We start from the raw sequence: 22,015 nt of genomic DNA, 5'->3' as shown, positions 1-22,015 counted from the left end.
ACCAATAAATAATATTCCAGGGTAAAACATAATAATCAATCACCAATGCATCAATTAATCAGATCATAAAGGGCTTTCGCTACGTATTACAATCACAGAATTAATCTACCGGTATTAAATCTCATCTCTCGAATCTCGACTTAACCATTTATAAATTAACCTGCCTATTGAAACTAGACCTAAACATCAATTCTCATCTCTCGAATCTCGAATCAATATTGTCAAACTCATGCATAAAAGATCAGGCCTAATCTAGTCACAAAGCATTAAATCAATCAATAGGAAATTAATCAAGCTTTGACAATCAACAACAATAAATTACCCCTTCATATTATTTATGGATCCCCATAAACCCTAGAAAGAAAACTACTCAGACATAATTAAAACTAAACTAATCAAAGCAATTAAAGGAGACATGATGAAAGAAATAAAGTAAATAGCTGAGATTAAAGAAGAAGAAAACGTTACCAAAGTAATCGGAATTAAAGAGTTGAATTAAGAACAAAGTTGTAGAGAGAGAAAATAATCTAAGTAGAGAGAGAAAGTCTAAAGGAGAAGGTAAAAAAAGAGTCTAAAAAAAAGATACTAAACTTGCTTAACGGAAAAGTATTTATATTAAGCAAGAATCCTAAACTAAACAAACTTAATCGACGATTAAAAATCTACTAATGCCAACACGTGCCCGATCGGGCGAGGCACCGCCCGATCGGGCCCGCCTTTTTACTCCCAATGAATGTTTCTCTTCTGGCGCCCGATCGGACGCGGCACCGCCCGATCAGGCGCGCCATCGGGCGGAGACCCTTCGGGCTACTTGGACTCCTTGTTTAGGCTTGTACCTCGGCCCAAACCAAATATCCTCCTTGGGGCTTTAATCATTCGGTCCAATGCCTCATCTTCTCATAAGTCGAGCCCTTAATCACCGGTTCGATGACTCTAACCGATCTTGGGCTATGAAAGATGGTCGTGCTCCTCCAATGCTTGTAGTCGCTCCATAAAATCCCAGGAAAATGCTCCAAGAGTGCAATTCCCTATAAAACTCAACCAAAATTACAAAAACACTAGAAAACACATATTAGTAATAAAAGTGGCTCTAAAGAGCCAAAAACACTACCAATTATGACCAAGGGACGGGGGTAAAATACTATATAAATTGGACACATCAGTATCATATGTTGCTAATTGGTACGCTCCAAGAGGAGAGGACTTAACTTTCTTCTATCTTATATTCTTATCATTAATAAACACAATTTTTTTTTTTGAGGGCATTAATAAACACAAGTTTGTTTAAGGTTACTTGTTTATTTTTTGTTCTTCCTATTTTTGAAACACTCTATGACAAATAAAATTTTCTCTTTAAGCATTCAATTCATTACCCCACTTATTAGTCCAGTTTGTCACATCTAAAGAGTTACATAAAGCCCAGTTCCTTACCTATCATACTCAGCCTAGAGAATCTTGGATTTTGAAAATGATTCTTCAAATCCGCCCTCTCTTAATTGGAGGACTTTGGTGGAAGGTGGGGAATTCTTCTTCTATCCTTTTTTGGGTTGATATTTGGTGTGCTCACGCCAATCTTATTGCCTTCTCGTTTTGGACCCTGATCAAATTGTGAATATTGATATCACAGTTGATATGTTCATCACTGATCATAATAGTGGGGACGTCCCTCTTATGCTTACTATTCTTCCCAATAATAAAGTTCAAATTATTCTAAGAATTCTCCTTCCCTGTTCCAGATGAACCTTGTTGGAGTTTCTCTAAAGATGGTCAGCTCACTGTCAAATCTGCTACTTGGCTTGCTCATTCTCATGTCCATCTTACCTTTAAATGGGAATTTTGTTGGATTTGAAAATTGGATATTCCTCCTAAAATCCAGATTTTCCTTTGACAAATCCTTCATAACAGCCTTCCTACTCATCATACTTTATCTTCACTTAATATTGTTGTCCCTAGCAATTGTGCTCTGTGTTCTAATCATTCTGAATCTCAAGATCATCTTTTCCTCTCTTATCCATTTTCTATGGGTCTTTGGTTTTCTTCTTTTGTTCTTTAGTGGCTTGGTTGCATCCCTCAGATTAATCAGACCCATGATTTATTTCACTCTCTTAAGGCCACTTCGCCTAAACACCTTCCTAAGATAGCTATCTTGTTTTGGAGTATTTGGAAACATCGTAACATAGTTATTTTTAAGAACTCTTTTGCTACTATTCATAGTGTTTTTATTCGAGCTTTCTCTATGTTTAAGGAATGGGAATCTCGTTCCCTTCTTGACATAATATACTTTTCGACTATGTCACCTATACCGCCGCCTCCGCCTCCTCCTCCTCCTCCCCCCACCTATTGTCTCATGGTCTCCACCCCCTTTTGGTTTTTGTAAACTTAATTTTGATTGTTCTGCCAATCAAAATTTTGCTACTGCAGGTGTGGTCATTCGCGATCACCTGAGGAATCATGTTACCAGTCGAACTTATAATTTAGGCTCTTGTTCGGCCTTCGTTGCTGAAGTTATTGCCCTTCGAAATGACCTCCTTCTTACTAGCTTAGGGAATTTAATAATTTTGAGTGTTAGCTTCTCCGATCCAATAGTTAATACATATGTTAACCTAATACGACCCAAGTATCAATAATGATCGTGGCTTGATATGATAATCCAAGCCAAAACGGTAAACTATTGACATCTCATTTGATATGAGGTAATTAATAAATCGTGACATTATTATTGAAGGGTTTTTATGTAATTTGTAAGGAAATAATAAATTTACAAATCAATGATTGTCATAGCATTCTTAATTTGAATCTGAACATTGATGTCAAATACGGGATGGGCTGCACTTGAGACTCAACTTTACAAGTTCAAGGAAGTTTAATCTTGAAAATATATGAAAATAGAGGAATAGCTTCTTATCATTATAAAGTATTTAAGACAACTTTTATCACTATGTGATATTTACACGTATTGTTTGAATATGTTGTATTTTAACACTTCCCTCAAATGTAGGGTTACATTAACTCTGTCACGTACATAACACATTTGATGTTTTTATGGGGCTTGAGCGTATTTTCACAATCTCCCTTACATGGACCCACTCAAATTTAGCCCAATGTAGAATACTTAATTAATGGTCTTAAATTATGGGCCTGACTCTGATACCATGTAACATATTAAGAAGGGCCTAAAGCTTACCTACAATGTATATCTTATACAATACGAAGTATAAGATAAGATCAAATCTTAACATACACCTTAGATAAAATCCTATCCTAATAAATGCTATATTAAAACAATCTTAAGATATGATATCAAACATGATCTTAACAATTAATTAGTAGTTAATTCTCCACTATAAAAAGAAGTCATTGATTAAGCATTGTCACATATACAGTAAGAAAACATTCCACCACAAACTGCTTTCAATCAAAAGTGTTAGTTCATAACTTCATACATTTATAGTGCTCTAAAGTGGTGAATAAGATGGCTTTTCTCCCCCTTCTAATGCTCTTACTCCTTGCTGCTTCTTCTGGTAAATATATAATTCGATTAATTTTCTTTTCTGAATATTTTCTAGTGGTCTGTTAATATGATATGACGCAACATGTATACTACTTCTTGTATAGGTAATAATGTTATTAACAAGCTAAGACTCGTTAATTCTTAATTAACTGCTAATCAAAAATCTATATTTAACCTCTTTTTATTATTGTATTTTTTTTATAAATAAAGGAACAACATCAGCTCGTGAGTTTAATGTAAAGCCATCTCACTCTGGACCATCTCCTGACACACCACCGAGTCTTTCTGATTTTACACCAACAAGCGATGTAAAGCCATCTCACTCTGGACAATCTCCTGGCACACCACCGAGTCTTTCAGATTTTACATCAACTACTGAGGTAAAGCCATCTCACTCAGGACCATCTCCAGGCACACCACCGAGTTTTTCAGATTTTACAGCAACTACCGATGTAAAGCCATCTCACTCCGGACCATCTCACGGCACACCACCGAGTCTTTCAGATTTTACAGCAACTACCGATGTAAAGCCATCTCACTCCAGACCATCTCCCGGCACACCACCGAGTCTTTCAGATTTTACAGCAACTATCGATGTAAAGCCATCTCACTTCGGACCATCTCCCAGCACACCACCGAGTCTTTCAGATTTTACAGCAACTACCGATGTAAAGCCATCTCACTCCGGACCATCTCCCGGAACGCCACCGAGTGTTTCAGATTTTACACAAACTACAGATTTAAAGCCATCTCACTCTGGACCATCTCCCGACACACCGATTCTTTTCGATTTCAAACCAACTATTGTTCTAAAGCCATCTCACTCTAGACCATCTCCTGGCATGCCACCAAGTCTTTCGGATTTTACTGTAACTACCAGTGTAAAACCATCTCACTCTGGACCTTCTCCTGGCACGCCGCCAAATGTTTAAGATTTAACACCAAAGTGATTGAGTGTTAACTAATGGTTGAGATAAGGGCATTTTAATATATACTTGCCTTTTTGTTGTTGTTTGAGCAATAAAAACAAATTTCAAAATTCTAAATTATTTTTTTGTTTAACTAAAACTTATCAATGCTTTAGACCATCTCCAATGGCAACAGTGAGACTCAAGTTTGGGTATTGAAAAACAAAATGAGTTGTATATTTTACCTCCAATGGTGATACTATACCCACTTCTCAATTTAGCAACTCATGTGAAGTCTAATTTTCTAATGGTGAGACTCTCTAAAGTATACAAATATCATTTTTAATTTATGGCCCACCAAATCCATTTCTTTTTTCTTTTATGAGGAGTTGTAATCTAATTTGTATTTATTTTAAAAAAGAAAAAGGTAAAACTAAAATAAATTACAAAATATATTAGAATATTGACAAGGGACCCACATTTTTTGTCAAAAAAGTCTAAAAGTTGAGTATCTAAACTTAGCAACTTTCTTTCGGAGTTGCTAAGTTTAGATACCAACTTATTGGTATACATTACAAATAATACTCTCTCTCTCTCCTAAAAATAATCATTTGAGTCTCACCATTGGAGAGGATCTTTTATTATATTGTTTGTTTCTATCTTATATTTATTAATCTAATAAGGGGATGTCAATGGGACAGGGTGAAGCAGATGCTGACATTCTCATCCCCATCCCACTCCCACTTGAATATTCGTACCCACGAAATTATCGTCTCCAAAATACAGCAATACTACATTATATAAATTAATAAGTTAATATTCCACAAGTTTTTTCTTTATAATACGACTATAAGTCTTGTTACAAAGTGTTTTATTTATTACTCGTACTACTTTATTTTACTTGATATATTTTTTAAAAAGTATAAAGTATATATATATATTTTTTTTATTTTCCTTAAATGTATGGATGCGGGTATGGGATGGGTACGAAGTGGGGCGAGTGGAGTGAGGCGGGGATGTGCTGGTCGGGTACAACCCAACTAAAATCCACCCTACCCCATCACCCATGCAAGATATGGTTTTTATCCCTATCCTCGCTCCACCACCTGCCAAATTGGATCGGGACTTATCCTCGCCCAATTAGATGGGCAGGTCTCCTATTTGACTTGCCCCACTAACTTCCCTAATTTATCCAATATTGTTTATCAATTTTAAATATCTCCAAAGTATTTAATTCCGTACATCATCTTGAAGTACACTCCTCCATCACTCAAAAATTATGGAGTAGACCACCCTTCAATTAACACCGTCTCCTAAAATCATATAATACATCTGTTTCACAAAGATGCAACAATTTGACTATGTGCACTTTAACAACACTTTTTTACACATGTATAAAAATTAAATATTTATATGTATACTATTGTTTGATTAATCTCAACGTTTATTTTCAAAATAAAATTATAAAATTTTACTTTAATTTATTAATGTATACAAAAAATAATGGTCAGAGTACTGTTTTAAAAAGAAAATCAAAACATTGTATTCCTATATGGGCTGTATCTATTGTTAAGTAGAGGTATTACTTTTTTATTTTATCAAGTTAAGTGTGAACTTTGCGATATTCTCAAGTCCAATTCACCATTTGTAGTCTAGCCCATGGGTGTGCCAAAATTTAAGCTGGCCTGGAGCCTAGCCAATTATTACAGGTCCCTTATTTTGAAAATGAAGATTTAATATAAAAAAAACGAACATTTTCTTACTAATAGATATTTATTCTTACAAAATTAAAAGTTCATTTTCATATCCACGTTCATTCTTATAATATTAATGTTCACAATATTAACAATATATTTTCATAATTATACTGACTCTGTCTGATAAGCTCTATCACTCAATATCTTAAAGTATTCCCACTTTTCCAAAACAATAAGCCCAACAACACCCATATAATCCATTAAATTAAATCTGAAAAAACCCCACCAAAATTTTGTCATCTTCTTAGCTTCCTCCAAATCTATCACCATTTTCTCTCTCCAAACCTTCAAATTCATCCTAAATTGGCGGCAGCACTACGAGCTATATCCTTCGCCATATCACGAGCAGTCACCTCCAGAACTCCGTCATTGATGGGTGGAGCTCTGTGGTTGTCATCGTCGACATGGTGGGGTCATGTGGATCCGGCACCTATATCAGACCCTATTTTGGTGTCACTGAAGCTTTCTTGGCTGATCGTTCTCCTAACAAAGTCAATGTTTATTTTATACAAAACATTATATTGCATGAAAATGAACATTTAATTATTGAGAAATACAAAATTATTGTAAAATATGTTCAGTTAGAAAATATTAATTTTTGTTATAATAAATGTTCATTTTTAAACGAGGAATTATGAATATGTACCTGGTCTCGAGATCAGCCTTCAACAACTGCATGGGTGTGGATTAAGTGGGCTGGTTATGATTCATTGTTAGCCCACTACCACTGTGCCTGGACTGCCCAATAGCCATAGTTGTTAAGTCCAATGATACAACTCCATACAAGCAAAGCATAATTCTTTCTAAGGTCTTAAATTACAGCTAAACTCTCGTGGGATCAAAGATGGAGACTTTTCTAACTCTCTTGATAATTTTAAGAATTAGAAGCATAAAGTTATAGGTTTACAGACTTTACACATATGTTAATCTAATACAAGTACACGATCCGAGTATTAATGATAATCATGGCCTGATAATCCAGCCAAATTGCCAAAATTATAATGTTATTGATGGATTTTATGTAATTTGTAAGATATTTTTCATGTCAATGCTCGTCTTAGAAGCCTTAAATTCTATTTTCATGTGAGAAAAATCTTTGTAAGATTTCTTTAGCACTCGTTATTTTAGGTGGTATAGAAACACCGAAGATGCAACTTAATGGAAGGCGCCGAAATCAGAACCAAGTTCTTCATAGTTGAAGAACCATGTGATTGAATGGCAAAAATAAAGAGAAGTATGAGTTGGCATTTGAGGTAGCTGAAATATAAGGTGATGATTTCGACAGAGAAACACACAGTACAAGACTAGAGTTTCTGTATCAAAATTGAATAATGGAACTTTATACAATTTGGGACCTTTTTAAGATCTATTAGTAATTTAGTACAAATAAATGAAGTAACACCATGCCCCAGTAGTCACCTGAACGAGTTCTAACCAATATGGCACAAAAAACTGCAAACAAGATGCATGCACACAGATGGGGTGAGTACGAGGAGATACTACTTGTCTGGCAGCGCAGACAGTACATTGGGGATTCGGATGATACTCTGATCCAAAATTCAGCTCAATCCTAGGCCAATGAATTGCAGAAGATGGCAATAAGTTAAGCTCACTGGATTTGGTGGTATTGACCAGATGCTCTTGTTTGAGGAAGCTTTCGCAGAATATAGAGGACAAGTGCGGAAGGTAGTATCTCAACAACCTAATATTCCAATATAAGTAAGAAATAAATACGTTGTGTTCAGATCATAGATGTAGATATGTTCAAAAAAAGATACTTCCTCTGTTTTTTTTTTATTGCACCATAAGGGATTTCACGCTTGCCAATGCATTACTTTAGCTATCAATATCTTCAATTATACTTTTGTAAAAATTATAAAAATTTGATATTTGAAAAGTAGAGTTCGATACGAATTTAACTAGATCCCACATGACTATATTTTTCCTAATGTATAAATCACAAATGATGGTCAAAGAAGATTAAGTGAATAGTGTAAAAGTCCTAATGGTGCAATAAAATAAAAACGGAGGAAGTAAATAAAATATACCGTGTAGTATATGAGATCCAAAATTGGATGATCCAAGACTTCAAGTGATGCGTCAGAATCAAAGGCAGATATTACAACCTGTAACCATATTTTATGCAGTGAGAACACCATCAAGCAGATAAAGCATGTGACAAGTAAATACAGCAATTAAGGAACCTAATTCTGAATACTCGTGACAAGTTCAATGCATTAGAATATTAGATCATACAAGTATATGGTGAAGAAACAGGTGAAAGGCAAAAACAGAAGATAGGGACATGGCATCAATCATATGATCTCATCAATAATTAAACCAAAAATCAGAAACAACAGAAAAGCTAAATGTGCCCATATGGCCGAGATCCAGGCTTACCATAACACAGCGAATAAGAAAGCAGGTGAAACATATTGCTGTAACTGATCCAACCTGCAATAATATGTTTTAGTCAGAATGTTGGCACTAACTTGATCATCTTTTCATGACTTTATAGTGATACATCTTGATCGTTCGAGACACACTATACAATACGAACCATACAAGCAATATTTCCTCGTGGCATATCTACAGTTCTACACCCTCAAACACCAATTCTCGAATTTCAACTATAATTTAGTTTGGTAATAAAGTTGTGCTTTAGTTTTTGAAAGTTTGTAATGATTGTTTTAGTCAACACTACATAAAACACAGCAGAAAGATGTCCTTATACAAAGAAGGTAATGATCTATTGTCTTGTGAAAAATGTTGTCATTGAGATAGGGAAAAAACCTCATGAAGTTTCTTTCTTCGCCCCTTTGATTCAATTGGGAAGCGCCGCAACATGTTAAATAACCTATGAAACCAAGCAACAAGAATTATACTTCTCTAGATTTTACTTGATGCTTATGCACACAATTATTAATGAAGATTAATGCAGATTAATGTCTACCTTCCCCCGTACAGCAGGAAACCAAGTGCAGCAATAAAGGACACCACTGCAAAGAAAAAATAGCGTTATGATAAATTAACAATCCACCACGAATAAGATAAACAAAAAGCAAAGTGTTGTAAAACATTAAGCTGCACGACAAACCTGCGATAAATATTTGTCCAATGGTTTCAGAAAAACTGCTATCATGTATCCATATGTATATCCAGATTAAAGCCTGTCATGCCAGATTCGCTCAGTGCATTGCAGAATTAATAAGACTGTAATAGGTATATGTAAAACAATGCAAATGTTTGATCTTATTAAATAGTTCCAACTTACACAAAAATGTAATAAAGGAGAACTATGCTTATTATTCAAATGAGTAAGCAGTGTCCATGACCAAACAAGCGAAAACATATATGAAGTCCATACAGGGTTAGGATCATCAAAAGTTTCCTATAATCCTTGTCCTTGTACCTTTCATGAGGCTTCTGTTGAGGCCCTTGAGGGCAAGGAAAAGGAATTACTAGGACACAAAGTAGATAACATTGACCTCTTCTATCTGAGGTAACAACAGGAGTATAAGTGCATCCTTCGTAGTTCATAAATCTTGTTACTTTCCCATATCCCTTTTTTGTTCGGCTTAAAGAAAACATGCACTATACAGTTAAATAATCTACAACAGTAGGAGAAAGGTATAGGTATAATACAATCAAATTTATTTTTCATTGTGATCAGATATGAAGGCTTTAGAAACTGAAAGAAATTCTAATTTAGTTCACACTCTTGTAATGTAAAACTTAACTTCTAGACACATTAACTGGCTGGTTTTACGTATTCATACATAGCTACAGAAGTATACATGCTTTCAATACTGAATACTCCTACCATTTCATAATACTTGTTTTTCAAGGGTACACACACATTAACATTTGGTGATTATTTTATTGGCTATCTATTGATACTTTGACGTTTGAACCTTGACATGACAGAAGGTATTGCATTGGACATAAAGTAATAGATGGAGTGGAATAAGAAATAAGCTGGTTAGTTAAACAGATAATATGAAATGAAGACATTATTAATAAAGTTTGGACTGATTATATTCAAAGTACCAAGTTACCCCCCTCTCCCAAGGTGCTTTAACCCGCTCTCACAAGATCTCCCAAGATGATAAAGAAGACTGACCTGTATAACATAGACTATACAATTAACTGCAATATACCAGGCCCTGAGCTTGTTTGTTGAAAGACTTTTAGCCTGTTAAAGAAACAAAATTTCAAAATCAGGAAAACATGCATAAGCATCATGATTGAAGAATACATTAAATTATAAGAACAACTACCCCTCAAAGAGTTGCATGAGCAAGATAACAGATTACACAAAAACATCAGTCAAAGTGGACACTGAAATCATGTGAAACAACAAAAGTTGCATTGAGAAAGTACGGTTCAGTGATGCAACTCAGTTGTTTCGTGCTCACAATAATCATTTCAGTAGTGCTGATATCCTACACAAGCAGATAACAAAGCAAGCCAAATATACACCATATATATCTCATTGCGCAAAAAGGTTTTTTTAACAAGAAAATGCATCAGAATGGTACAGAAAAATAGATCAAGAACACCTCCACACTTGCCTGATAATATATCTCAGCCCAGAAAAGAACCAAAAGTGTGTATGTCGTAAAGAATAGCAGCCCAGGGAAGTCCAATAACATTGATGTTAAGACCTGTGTAAAGCATAACATAAGACTATTACCATGAGCAACATCACACATTTATATCTTAAAAAGTAATAAATCAACATCACGTCATCACAATGTAAAAGAATGAATATAATGACCAAACATAATGACTTTCCACACACAATGTCGTTTGTGATAAATCGAAGCACTGCTTTTTCTTGGGAATATGCTTAAGCCTATCAATTCTCCGGGTCTAAATAACAGAAAGTAACAGCTTAAACTTCCAAAAACACGAACACTCTGTCTTTAGGGCTATTTAGTGTATGTAATATTATCCTTGTGATGTGCACTAAACGATGACAATGTTTGTATTTTTGTTATACTCTTTTTAACAAAGGCAAAACAACATCATGGTCAAAACTGTCACTGGTGTGAGCTTCAAAGGTTACTAAATCATCAATATAACACACATACAGCTACATAATAGTATAATACTCGAAGTACGAAACTTCTCTTGGATAGAAAATCCATTAAGAATTCTGATGTACACATTACAAAATTAATCTCTGAGAATTTCACTTGGCAACATTGTTGTATCATGTTGCTTTTGACTCTTGATAAATAGGATGTAATCATAAAGACTCAAATATAACTTCATGAAGTAAGAGTAACAAAAAGGTTTGCTCACCTTGGGCTTCAAAGTAAATACAAACATGTGAAACCCGAAAATCACAGCACGCACTGCAACAAACAAGGTGCCAATCTTAACACCAAGTATTTACATAAAACTATAAAAGGCAAGAAATAATATATGCAAGCTAAAGAGTCAATTTTCAATCACCTCCATTGACAATAAAATTCATCAAATGGAAAACCTTCTGCGTTGTCCAACCATATTCAGGCACTCTCATTTCAATCCTTATAAGTTGAATCTGCTCATCATCAAATTCAACCAAACCCAAATAAATTTCCAATATTAGTATCAATTTAATCAACAAAATTCCAACCAAACCGAATTTGATCAAAGTCAAAGCATTGGAATTAGCTAATTAAAGTCAAATTAAACTATGACTACACCTAATTTGAGCTCAATTTCATAATTACAATCATCTGAGCAAGTTAATCAACAAAAACCCAAAACTCAATGAAAGTCAAAGGATTGAGCTTTAGCTAATAAAAGTCAAATTTATGCAAGACCCAGTAATTAAAAGTAAAAGAAGTAAACTTGAACAACTAAAATAAGTAAAATTGGCAGAAAATTGAACAAGAGGAAAGAAAGATTACAAGAGCAACAGCAGAAACGATGGCATAGATAGCACAAAGGGTGAAAAAGATGGCATCTTGCCACTGAGTTGACTCGTTGATCTCGTCCCACCAACTCGACACGAACAAGGGGCGTGTGAATCCAGGTGACGCTAAAAAGTTCAGCGCCAAAGTCGCCATTTTTACACCAACAAACAGCAAACAACAACAAGAAAGAGTAGTAGAAGATGATGATGATTCTGGAAGACAGACAAAGAGAGAAAGAAAAGGTCCTACCAATGCCAATGGGTAGTTCCCACGTTGCCGAGATAGAAAGATAGAGAAATTTGAATTATTAGGGGGAGATCAAAATACGTACTCCTCACGGTTATTTAGGGGAATTAAGTATGGAGTTTGAACTATGAAGAGTTTTACTTGGTTTAAAATTTTAAGCCGATTATAATTACTTCCTCCGTCTTTTTTACTCATCAATTTTAATTTTTATACTATTCACTATTCTTTTTTTAACCGTCTTTTGTGAATAATATATAAGAAAAAATAAATTTATATGAGATGTTTTTAATTATGGAGAATTAAAGTTATTGATCGTTAAAGTTTTGCATTGGCAAGCGTGATAAAAGAAACAGGTCAAGTAAAAAAGAACCGAGAAAGTATTATTTAATGCTTTATTTTATTTTTCTAGGATCGATTCTTGGGTTTTTTTTTGGTTCTGAATTTGCAGATCACATAAATTCTTAGCTGAAGCTGATTAGCCGATCCAACTAAAATAAGCTGCGATTTAGGTATTGTTTGGTTGACAAATGAATTAATTTCCTATGGGCATTTATATTTCATGGAAATTAAAATCACACATCAAATTTCCTAAGAATTAACTAAACTTGTGTGCTTGTTAGATGGGTGTTTACAAACCATGAGAGTTTTGAGTTACCAAGAGTAATAAATTCCCATGTTTTGTGAAAATTGGAAATTCTCATGATTTTACACTTTTCACATTCTCACTAAACAAGTCCTTTATTTCTAAATTCATGGAAATTTTCAATTCCTCCATTTTTATGTGCAACCAAACATCACCATTATTTTATGGCTATACTTTTCTCGCTTCTTTCTTAATGTCACTCATTCTATTCTTTCATATCTACTCTCTGTGTCCCTTATTGTTTGCACCATTTAATCCAAAAAGCTCTCATATAAAGTGGACTATGGTGCAAACAAAAGGGGAATAAGGGAGTTATAAATTACCATTTTAACTAACTAAGAACTTTCTCTCTCCTCAAGGATATTCCTCTGTCCCTCAAAACTCTTCTCTAGCACCAATTATGCTAGGCTTCAAAAGAGCTTGGAAATTGATGATGGCTGCAGTTTCCATAATTTTGCCCCAGTTTTTAGTGGTGTTTGTGGTTGCAGTTAGTCAACAATGATTGTGACTGTTATATGGATTACCATAAGCCTACTAGTAGATATTGTTCGCCCAAGCCCTCAAGGATCTACTTTGATGCAAGACAGATTTCCTACCCAAAAGGGCTCTACTAAATTGAGCTATTAACCCCGTATAACAAAGGATTTTACAATATATACAGGCATGTGTTGCCTTCATTAGGGCTTTTTTACACCATACGAAGAAAAAAAAAAAAAAAACCTGTAGCAAATGTACGACAAATACTTTACATGTATGTAGTTACTAAGCATTGGATTCGAGTTCAAAAGGGCAAATGTGACTAGTAATCTGATGGAAACTATTTAAGTTTGTAGGGCTTTGGACCGAATATTTAGCTAAAGGAATTTAATTTGATTTAGGGCTTTAAATTTTTGTTACACTGATTGGATGGCCCAGGGCAATACAATACACATTAGTATTGTATGTTCGAATCAACTAAATGCAGATTCGCAGATAAGACTTTCCTACAATTAAGTAGTTTTAATTTGCTGTTTATTTATTTCTGTATATATCGTCTAAATTGTGAAAACTTTAATGCATAAGGCCATAAGCAATGGAAGAAATGACAAGGTCTTGTGAGAAAGAAGTAAATTTGGAGTACGGTAATGTTATGACTTCTATAGATTCATGTAGCATTTTGGAAGCCCAGAAAGCAATACAAAATCCTGTCGCCACATTGTAGAAAGAAGGTGAACAAGGTGTTACGATGGCTTTAGGACTGGTCATCTATAATGTCAGCAGCCGTAACATCAGCAACAGACCACGTTTCTTGAGTAATAAATGGAGACCACGAAATTTAATTCAGAGTTGAGCATACCACAAATCTTACATTCACATCAAAAAGGAGATGATGTTATAGAGTTAGGGTCCGATAAGTGGAAGGCTGCCCCAGTCAAGTATTGTTAGGCTATTGTCCATGTTGTGTTCCCCTTAAGATTATATTACATGCCTTGAGAGGATCACAGTGCGATAGTATCAGCTTCCACAACAGCGGAGATGGAAGACACACAAAGAAACCAGTATCGGCGTTTGCCATCTTTGTGGCCGTCATCAATCATTGCAAGACCTTCCTGCAATCACAAACACAATCCCGTAAGGACCAGCTGAAAGTTTTTAACAAGTAAAACTGTGATCAGAAGGCATAGAATAAAGACTCGCCTCTAACAATGTATCAAGAGCATCAATTGCACGCCCTGATGACCAAGAAAGTCGTCTTTCAACCTCTTCTACGGTCACATAGCCTTGTGCCTAAAAGTGACATACAATACAATTGAAAATAAAATCAGTCATTTAGACAAGACCCAAAAATAAAAAAATGGTCAGCGATATAGAGCAAGTTCATATGAGCATTGGTTTTCAGATGAGATGAAGCGCACAGCCATCTCAGTTCGACAACTTTGCATGACTGTAAGACTTGCATAAGCTATCTGAATTTAACACTGACCACCATTCATGTACTTTATATATCCACTGCCCTTTTATTCTTATAGGCATATGAAGATGCAACTATTCATCAAGAGCATCTAGCTTCCAACTCCGAACTAGGAAGATTATGCATATGAAAGTTCAGAACAGTTTAAGAATTTATACATAACCTAGAAAACTACATGCAAGTATAAAAAGAAAAACAAACACAAACCTCCACAGCCATGAAATAGGATGATAACAGGATATTATATTTTTCACCTCAAGCTAATTTTCAGACCTGTTAGACCTCTTCAAACTAGAATCTTAATGATGCTAGATCTATTCACCATAACAACAGAAGGCAATATGGACAGAGGCCAAATAAGGACCTGTAAAAAGCACAAGATTCCCCAAACTGATTGATGACAGGGATGGATTGAACCCTGTATACCAGAAAATAGTGGAGACTTTGATAAAAGAAAATAAATAATACAGAAAATATTCTCTCCTCATATGACAATTACTGCAGCATAATCTGCTTTTTAATATAAAGTCGAGGATTTTTGCTAGGAACTGACATGCTTTCTGACATGATTACAATACTAATAATGGCAGAAATTAAGTAGGAAGATGATGATTGTTGTATTAAGATGAGAATTACAGCTAATTGAACGATAATTCCACTTTCGAGAGGTGGATGCTCTCCAAGTATGAGCTTTCGCTCACTCTCCCAATAACTAACATCACAATATTCAACATATTCTTATTCCTCCTAATGAGGCCTATTTATAGAAAAACTCTCCTAACAAACCTTTAGCATATTTCCCAAGTTAATACTAATAGACTGACTAATATGCCCTTCCCCCAAATATTGATTCCTTGCAATTTTATAAGGGAAGAAGCAACTAAGAGGGGTCTACCAGCAAATCCAATGCAGAAGCTATTAGCACTGTAGCGGTAAGATAACATAAGTTGTAAGCACCTGTTTCAGAGGGCACACTGCATATATACGACATAAATATCTCCGGTACCAATATAACATTATAGATCAGAATTCAGACGGGTCAGGTCAGCTTAGACAAGATGAACCGGCCAGGAACCAGTCCTACTTTAACTTGAATGCCTGGACCCAAAACTTGTCTACCCTCTACCCAAAATCCAGCAATATTATCTAATGGGCCAAATAGGATTTGCCACTCAGACCGGCCTGCCCCAGGAACCAGACAAGACCAGGTGAGAAACTACACTACACATGTCATGTAAGTTCTTCTTTAACTAACTCTAATGAGACACAAGGAAAAAGAATTAGCTTGGTCTGTCGGTCTCTTGCCTGAATCAGATATTACTTTTCCAGAAAGAACATTGTTGGGAGACGAATTATCCAACACTAAACAAATACAATAAGTGTGTGAATCAATAAATAGGAACAACATGAAGAGTCCATTGTTTTCGTAGAAGTTGCATTTAACTAGCAAAAGTTAATTAGTGACCTTTGAATAAACACATAAGATAGCATAATTTTTAAGTAATATCTCACTATAAAAGAAAAGGTGCAAGCAATAAAATATTACATTGAGATCACTAATGAGTTTATCAGAAGCTCTATCAGGCCCTAGTATAAAAGATTATGTTTATGTTAGCATCCTAAAAAACCTACCCCTTTTATCTCAATAAGTAAACAGCTCTACAGTGTATACTATGTTTGCAAATTACATCAAAAGCCAACCCATCAAGCCCCATTGACCTTGAGGGCAGAGGTTAGAGCATAAATAAAGACTGTATCTCTCCGTTGAAATGTTAATGACAACATAGTCAGGTTTATTTTCTTCTAACATAATATGGCCAGATAGAAAAGATATAAGGATTTCACACAATTGAGATTATGAATCCTGAAAGACATGTCCTTTCCAATAAGGCATTACAGCAACACTAATAAGAGCCATATAAAGTTAAAAAGATGCATTCTAACAACTTAAGATCCAGGTTCTCAAATGGAAGTTTGTTTGGCAAATACTCAAAAGTACAGCACTACAGCTACAGCTTCTGCTTCAGAACATATTGAAAAAGAAACAATATGAACTCTGATAGTCAATCATAATTCATTCTATGGCCAATCCGTGAAATCCATCACCAGATGTATGTCATGTATCCACAATAGACATTTGCAACCTTGATTATTATGTTATAGAGCTCATTATCGATCAGCAGTCCAAGAGGGAAAAGGCATTATATCATTGAGGTCATAATGCATATCAATTATCAAGGGATCAATGCAACAGGAATGGAATGAGAATGTATGTGCTTCTGAGTCAGGTTTCCCTAAAAGATGATAGGGCTCAAGTCTATGGTTGAAGTAAGGACTAAATTCATACAGGTAGATAAAACCAAATCAAGTTAGCCAAAATCTATGGGAGACTGAGAAAGAGAAACTTTCAAGTCTCAAGATACAAACCTAATCTAAACCTATCAACCAAGCTTTAAAAGAGTGCATGCTGATCATTGCAAGTAAAAAGCACATGGGAGTAATTTGGACTTCAAAACAATGTGGAGAAGCAATTAATAATGAAATTGCTACAATCAAGGGTAGAACACTGCCTAAAGCAAAATTACCAAGGTCAACACTAATTCCTTTTCCAAATTTATTACACTAATGAAAAATCTAAGCAAAGAAAAAAAAAAAATAGAATAATAGACATATCAGTGGTAAAGCAGTCCTATTACTTCTATATAACATAATTTAACAAATCCAGGAACACTTCCTCCAGTAGATGGGTTAGGAAGGTAAGTTACCTTCTAAGATCCAAATCAATTATAATCATTAGTTCTTAATTAGGTAGCAGTCACCAACATTTTAGCTTTATAAGCCATCAGTAAAAAAAAATAACAAATTAATGGGGAGCTTTTATTCCAAAATCCTTTATTACTTCCAAAAAAAAGATATTTTTTTCCCAATGATACACCCTATCAACAGTTTTACATCCTCCCCTTCCCTTCCTCTCTCTCTTGCAATCTAGTCTTATGTTGTTTCTTCAGTAGAAGGCTCAGAACAATCAGAAGTCAAAATAAAAACCCCCTGACAGACTACAATCAACAAAAGTATACATTCCAAGGTGCTAAACTGCTAAAATCATATATCATAATAAAAACAATGTTTTTATTATTAAAACTCACGGAAGAAAGCCTGTAAATAAGCACCTTATATCACAGACAAAATTGGTTATTATCAAAAACCACATTGGGCATAGCTAGGATATTTTCATAGTGCTCCATTGGAGTATGAGGCATAAAAGTTTTCATATCTAGTTATCTACCCATACTGAGCTAGAAATGGCAGGAGTCACATGATATCATTGGGTAAAAAATGTCAAAGATTCTTGAAATGCACTGAATAGCAATTTTGGACTGTGTTGGCAAGAAATTAAGAGAGATTCTATCTTGTCTTTTTAAGATCACATAGAATGCTAGGAATCTCCAAATTGGATCTTTTAAGTTTTATCTCTCTTCCATTCCCTTTCCTCACAAAAAACTCAACAATGCTAAGACACCGACATCTTTCCTACCTTTTCATGGTCCCCAACACTCCGAGAGACATTACAAATATCAGGCAGAGGTTTTTAGTAGATCAACTTGGGCTCTTGTGGAAGAGAATCCAAGGATTCAAAATCTAAAAGCTCTTATTTATATCCTCTAAACAAGGGACTGAGGGAGTGCTCACACTTTCTGCCTATGTTATACGGAGTATATGATTACAGAATCAGTCTGTTCTGATACGTCAATCTCCTACTGTTCACTCCAGGCTTCTCAATATATTTATCAGTTGGAGATAACACAATTTCTAAAGCAGGTCCCAGGGGAAGATAAAGTTCTGAATCTGATAACCATCAATCCACACCCAGTCTCAGAGTTATCCACTGCCATTATAGACTATAGCATGTAAAAAAATTCATATACAAGAAACAAATCAGCTGTGTCAAAGTACACTTCCAAATTTTAAGCAGGTATACAGTCCTACAAACAAATCTCTGACGGGTAGGCTTTGTAAATTAGTAACCACTACACAACAAATTTACAATATTACATCTACGAAAGACAATTATACAGTAATAAGTGTGGATTGTAGACAAAACAATGAAATCAAACAAAGTGTAAAATAAGCAATTTGCAAGACTTAAAAAAAAAGGCAATAAAAAACCTGAGCAAGCTCCAAGATTTCATTGTGATCCTTGTTCAACTCAGTTGGAACAGACCGTATGAGCTTTTTCTTGCCAACAGATATCACCTCGAACCCACTACCTAAAACCTAAAAATGGGCATGACAAATGTAAGTCTATTGCAATCACCCTGCATTAAGATTAATAATGTGCGAATTGAAAGCACAATGGTGCACTCAGAAGCTGCAACTAGGTGTTTTGATCTTAAATAATTTAAGTTGATTAAAGTCCCCCATAAGGATGGTATGGCACGCTCAAAGCAACAGTCATAAGAGCAATTATTTTAATCAGTACAAAATTCTGATCAAAGTCACTTTAGTTATACATGATGCCAAGTGCATCCAAGTAAAAAGACAATAACGTTGAAGCTAACATTGACAGCCATGTGCACTTGCTGCACAATATCACAAGTAAATGTATGCGATTTTTTACATGTTTTGACCAAAAGAATAAGTTCTAGCAATACAAGCAACTTGCAATACCTTCAGTTTAGATATAGCACGCAAACAATCATCCTCTGATACAGGTTCACGGGCATTTTTGCGCTTCAAACGTAGCAGGTCTAATAACTCCTGCAAGTTTATCAAGCCTCCATTGAGCGATCTGGTGGCCAAACATATTTCAACAATTTGCACCCCTTTCTAGGCAACAAGAAGATGTATCAGAAAATACTAGACATGAATAAAAATGCATCACAACAAAAGCAAAGGCAGCTATTATCATATGCCAAAGCAGGCAAAGCATCATAATATATACTTGTAAAATTTAGCAAAGCCACAGTAAATATACTATATTGAATGGTCGACAAATGAATCATACAAAAGAGCTGAGACAGCATGACACTCACCAAGTTCATAATAAAAGTCACCAATTCCCAAAAGCTCTGCCCAAAAACCCTTGTTTGAGGCAAGAGGATCCACCCCTACTTTAGAGCACATCTCATGAAATTGAGCTCTGAATGTCGGGTTTTTCCGTATATCATTCTGCAGAAAAATGAAAAGTGAAAAATAGAATTACAATATCATCTCTGCTTTTTGCCAATTTGCACAGTTTAAAAGGATTCTTCTGCATTTAAGTTTTAATAGTTCAAGGTCCCAAGTATAAAATTTTTTGGTTAAGCTCAAGACCATGTAAACAGTAATCATAATGTATACTTAGTCAATCAATGACAGTGAATGATAATGAGAGGGGCATGTGCCCTTACTTCAACCCCTCCCCCCCCCCCCCCCACCCCACAAATACACGCACACACAAAAGGAACTATCACATACTCCAATACTTACCTTATCTGTCTAACTATTCAGTACAAATCACTAACTCGGTAAACCCTCCCCCCCCCCCCCCCCCCCCCCGGTCAATACACGCTAATGCAAAATGAACTATCACATACTCCAATGCTTACCTTATCTGCCTCACTATTCAGTACACTAACTAGTATAAGTCTATCCATTCAAATTTCATATCATAATACATTACTTCATCTGACTCGAGAAATCAAACTTAAATCCAAGAGATAATAGATTAAACAAGAACTTTATCCCTTTCCTTTTCTCAAAAAATGCCTCCAACTAGGAATCCTATTGCTATGAAAGAAAGCTCTAGTAAACATAGGAAATCAAAAAATTGTGTTGCGGATGAATTCATTCAATTCTTTTGCACAACCGCAAATAATTTGGGTACTTTTAGTTCCTTCAAGACATGAACAACAACTTGTCGAAGGGTCCTGCACATTCTGTATCACCCCACCACACTTGCAGCTCTATACCATACCCTAGCTTGTTCCAGCCACATCAAACTAAACAGTGGTCGGGAAAGGTAAGGACAGCTAAAGGCACTTCTTTATCTACTTTCTAGTCTAAAACTCAAACAATTAAAACCTTTATCATCTTTTCCAAAAACTCTCTTCTTGTAATTCTTTCTATCATCTTTCGGATGGGGTCCGGGATTTCAAGCAAATGACTTTTTAAGCTATATACAGTATCTAGACATTCTAGTAAGTCAGTTGCAGGTAGCTTATTTCCCTGCTCATCTTATAATTCCCTCTTCACAAAAATAATTACTACAAAAATTTATACTCAATGCTACCTCACCTTGACATCAATAACTTTACTGTAACAAATCCCATTTAATACCATCTAATTTCAGAAACAAATAAGATAAAAATCAACAGCTCATATTTTTTTTTTGAAATAACAGCTCATAAATTAAGAATAGGGGTAAACAGAATGTAATTCTAATCCTTACTATATATTATTTCTAAAATAATTACCAAGAACATCAAAGAAATTCAAATCATACCCTAAATTGTTGCTACATAATAATAATCAATAAAAATATCTAAAACTAATTATAAAACAAAAACCTTATGTTTGCGGGCGAAATCCTCGAGCTGAGAACGAAAAGTGGATAATTGCTCCTTCATAACATCGGTTTTCATGGAGGCTATATTTTCTCCAACTACTCGAAATTGATTCTGCAATATTCTTCAAAATCAATATTTCAAATTTTTTTTTGGGTGTTGTGAAAATAAATCGAAGAAAAATTGGAAGATGAAGATGATGAAGGACTAACCCTAGTAGCAGCAGATGACTGTAAACCTCCGATTCCCGGTCGCCGCCTCATTTTTCCGGCGAGATTTCACACTCTTACGCCGTTGGAGAAAAAGAGAAAGAGGAGAGAGAATGTGTGTGTGAGTTCAGTTTACCGGTTTTACCAGTCTGATTTTGATGCCAACGAATCAATAATTTGAGGTCCTTGATTTACAAAACTTACGTTGGGAAAGCTTTTTAAATTGTTGGCAACTAATGAGCAAAAATGGGTATAAATTTTAGGGGTATAATGTCCACGCATTATTATTAAAAGTAAAAAGATCAAATAATATAAATAAGGATAAAAAAAATA

The 22,015-nt window shown here is 35.0% G+C and overlaps 2 protein-coding genes across 2 annotated transcripts; both read right to left on the bottom strand.

Annotated features, from left to right (window-relative positions):
* Positions 1-7,417: 7,417 nt before the first annotated feature.
* LOC145576875 (tobamovirus multiplication protein 1-like) lies at positions 7,418-12,370 on the bottom strand. The gene is made up of 11 exons (XM_081634574.1): positions 12,083-12,370; positions 11,640-11,730; positions 11,487-11,539; positions 10,751-10,843; positions 10,300-10,371; positions 9,274-9,346; positions 9,130-9,175; positions 8,970-9,033; positions 8,577-8,630; positions 8,225-8,302; positions 7,418-7,878 (listed from the first exon to the last, which is right to left on the bottom strand). The coding sequence occupies exons 1-11, from the start codon at positions 12,239-12,241 to the stop codon at positions 7,786-7,788; spliced, it is 876 nt and encodes a 291-aa protein (XP_081490700.1). The 5' UTR covers positions 12,242-12,370; the 3' UTR covers positions 7,418-7,785.
* A 1,717-nt stretch (positions 12,371-14,087) lies between these two features.
* On the bottom strand, positions 14,088-21,869 carry LOC145576872 (vacuolar protein sorting-associated protein 22 homolog 1-like). Its single transcript, XM_081634573.1, has 7 exons — positions 21,686-21,869; positions 21,477-21,587; positions 19,962-20,097; positions 19,597-19,751; positions 19,096-19,203; positions 14,655-14,744; positions 14,088-14,566 (listed from the first exon to the last, which is right to left on the bottom strand). The coding sequence occupies exons 1-7, from the start codon at positions 21,734-21,736 to the stop codon at positions 14,456-14,458; spliced, it is 762 nt and encodes a 253-aa protein (XP_081490699.1). The 5' UTR covers positions 21,737-21,869; the 3' UTR covers positions 14,088-14,455.
* Positions 21,870-22,015: the final 146 nt, after the last annotated feature.

This window comes from Chenopodium album, chromosome 13 (genome assembly GCF_948465745.1).
Source record: "Chenopodium album chromosome 13, dcCheAlbu1.1, whole genome shotgun sequence".
Taxonomy (NCBI): domain Eukaryota; kingdom Viridiplantae; phylum Streptophyta; class Magnoliopsida; order Caryophyllales; family Amaranthaceae; genus Chenopodium; species Chenopodium album.
This window is presented reverse-complemented; position numbering and strand designations above follow the sequence as displayed.

Excerpts from the sequence above, each read along its gene's own strand:
- LOC145576875 (XM_081634574.1), bottom strand. The coding sequence starts at position 12,241 with ATGGCGACTTTGGCGCTGAACTTTTTAGCGTCACCTGGATTCACACGC. Across the intron at positions 9,034-9,129 it reads TTCCTGCTGTACGGGGGAAG|GTTATTTAACATGTTGCGGC; the intron begins GTAGACATTAAT and ends TTGGTTTCATAG. Across the intron at positions 7,879-8,224 it reads TGGATCTCATATACTACACG|GTTGTTGAGATACTACCTTC; the intron begins GTATATTTTATT and ends TTGGAATATTAG.
- LOC145576872 (XM_081634573.1), bottom strand. The coding sequence starts at position 21,736 with ATGAGGCGGCGACCGGGAATCGGAGGTTTACAGTCATCTGCTGCTACT. Across the intron at positions 21,588-21,685 it reads AGTCATCTGCTGCTACTAGG|AATCAATTTCGAGTAGTTGG; the intron begins GTTAGTCCTTCA and ends AGAATATTGCAG. Across the intron at positions 20,098-21,476 it reads ATTTCGCCCGCAAACATAAG|AATGATATACGGAAAAACCC; the intron begins GTTTTTGTTTTA and ends ATTTTTCTGCAG.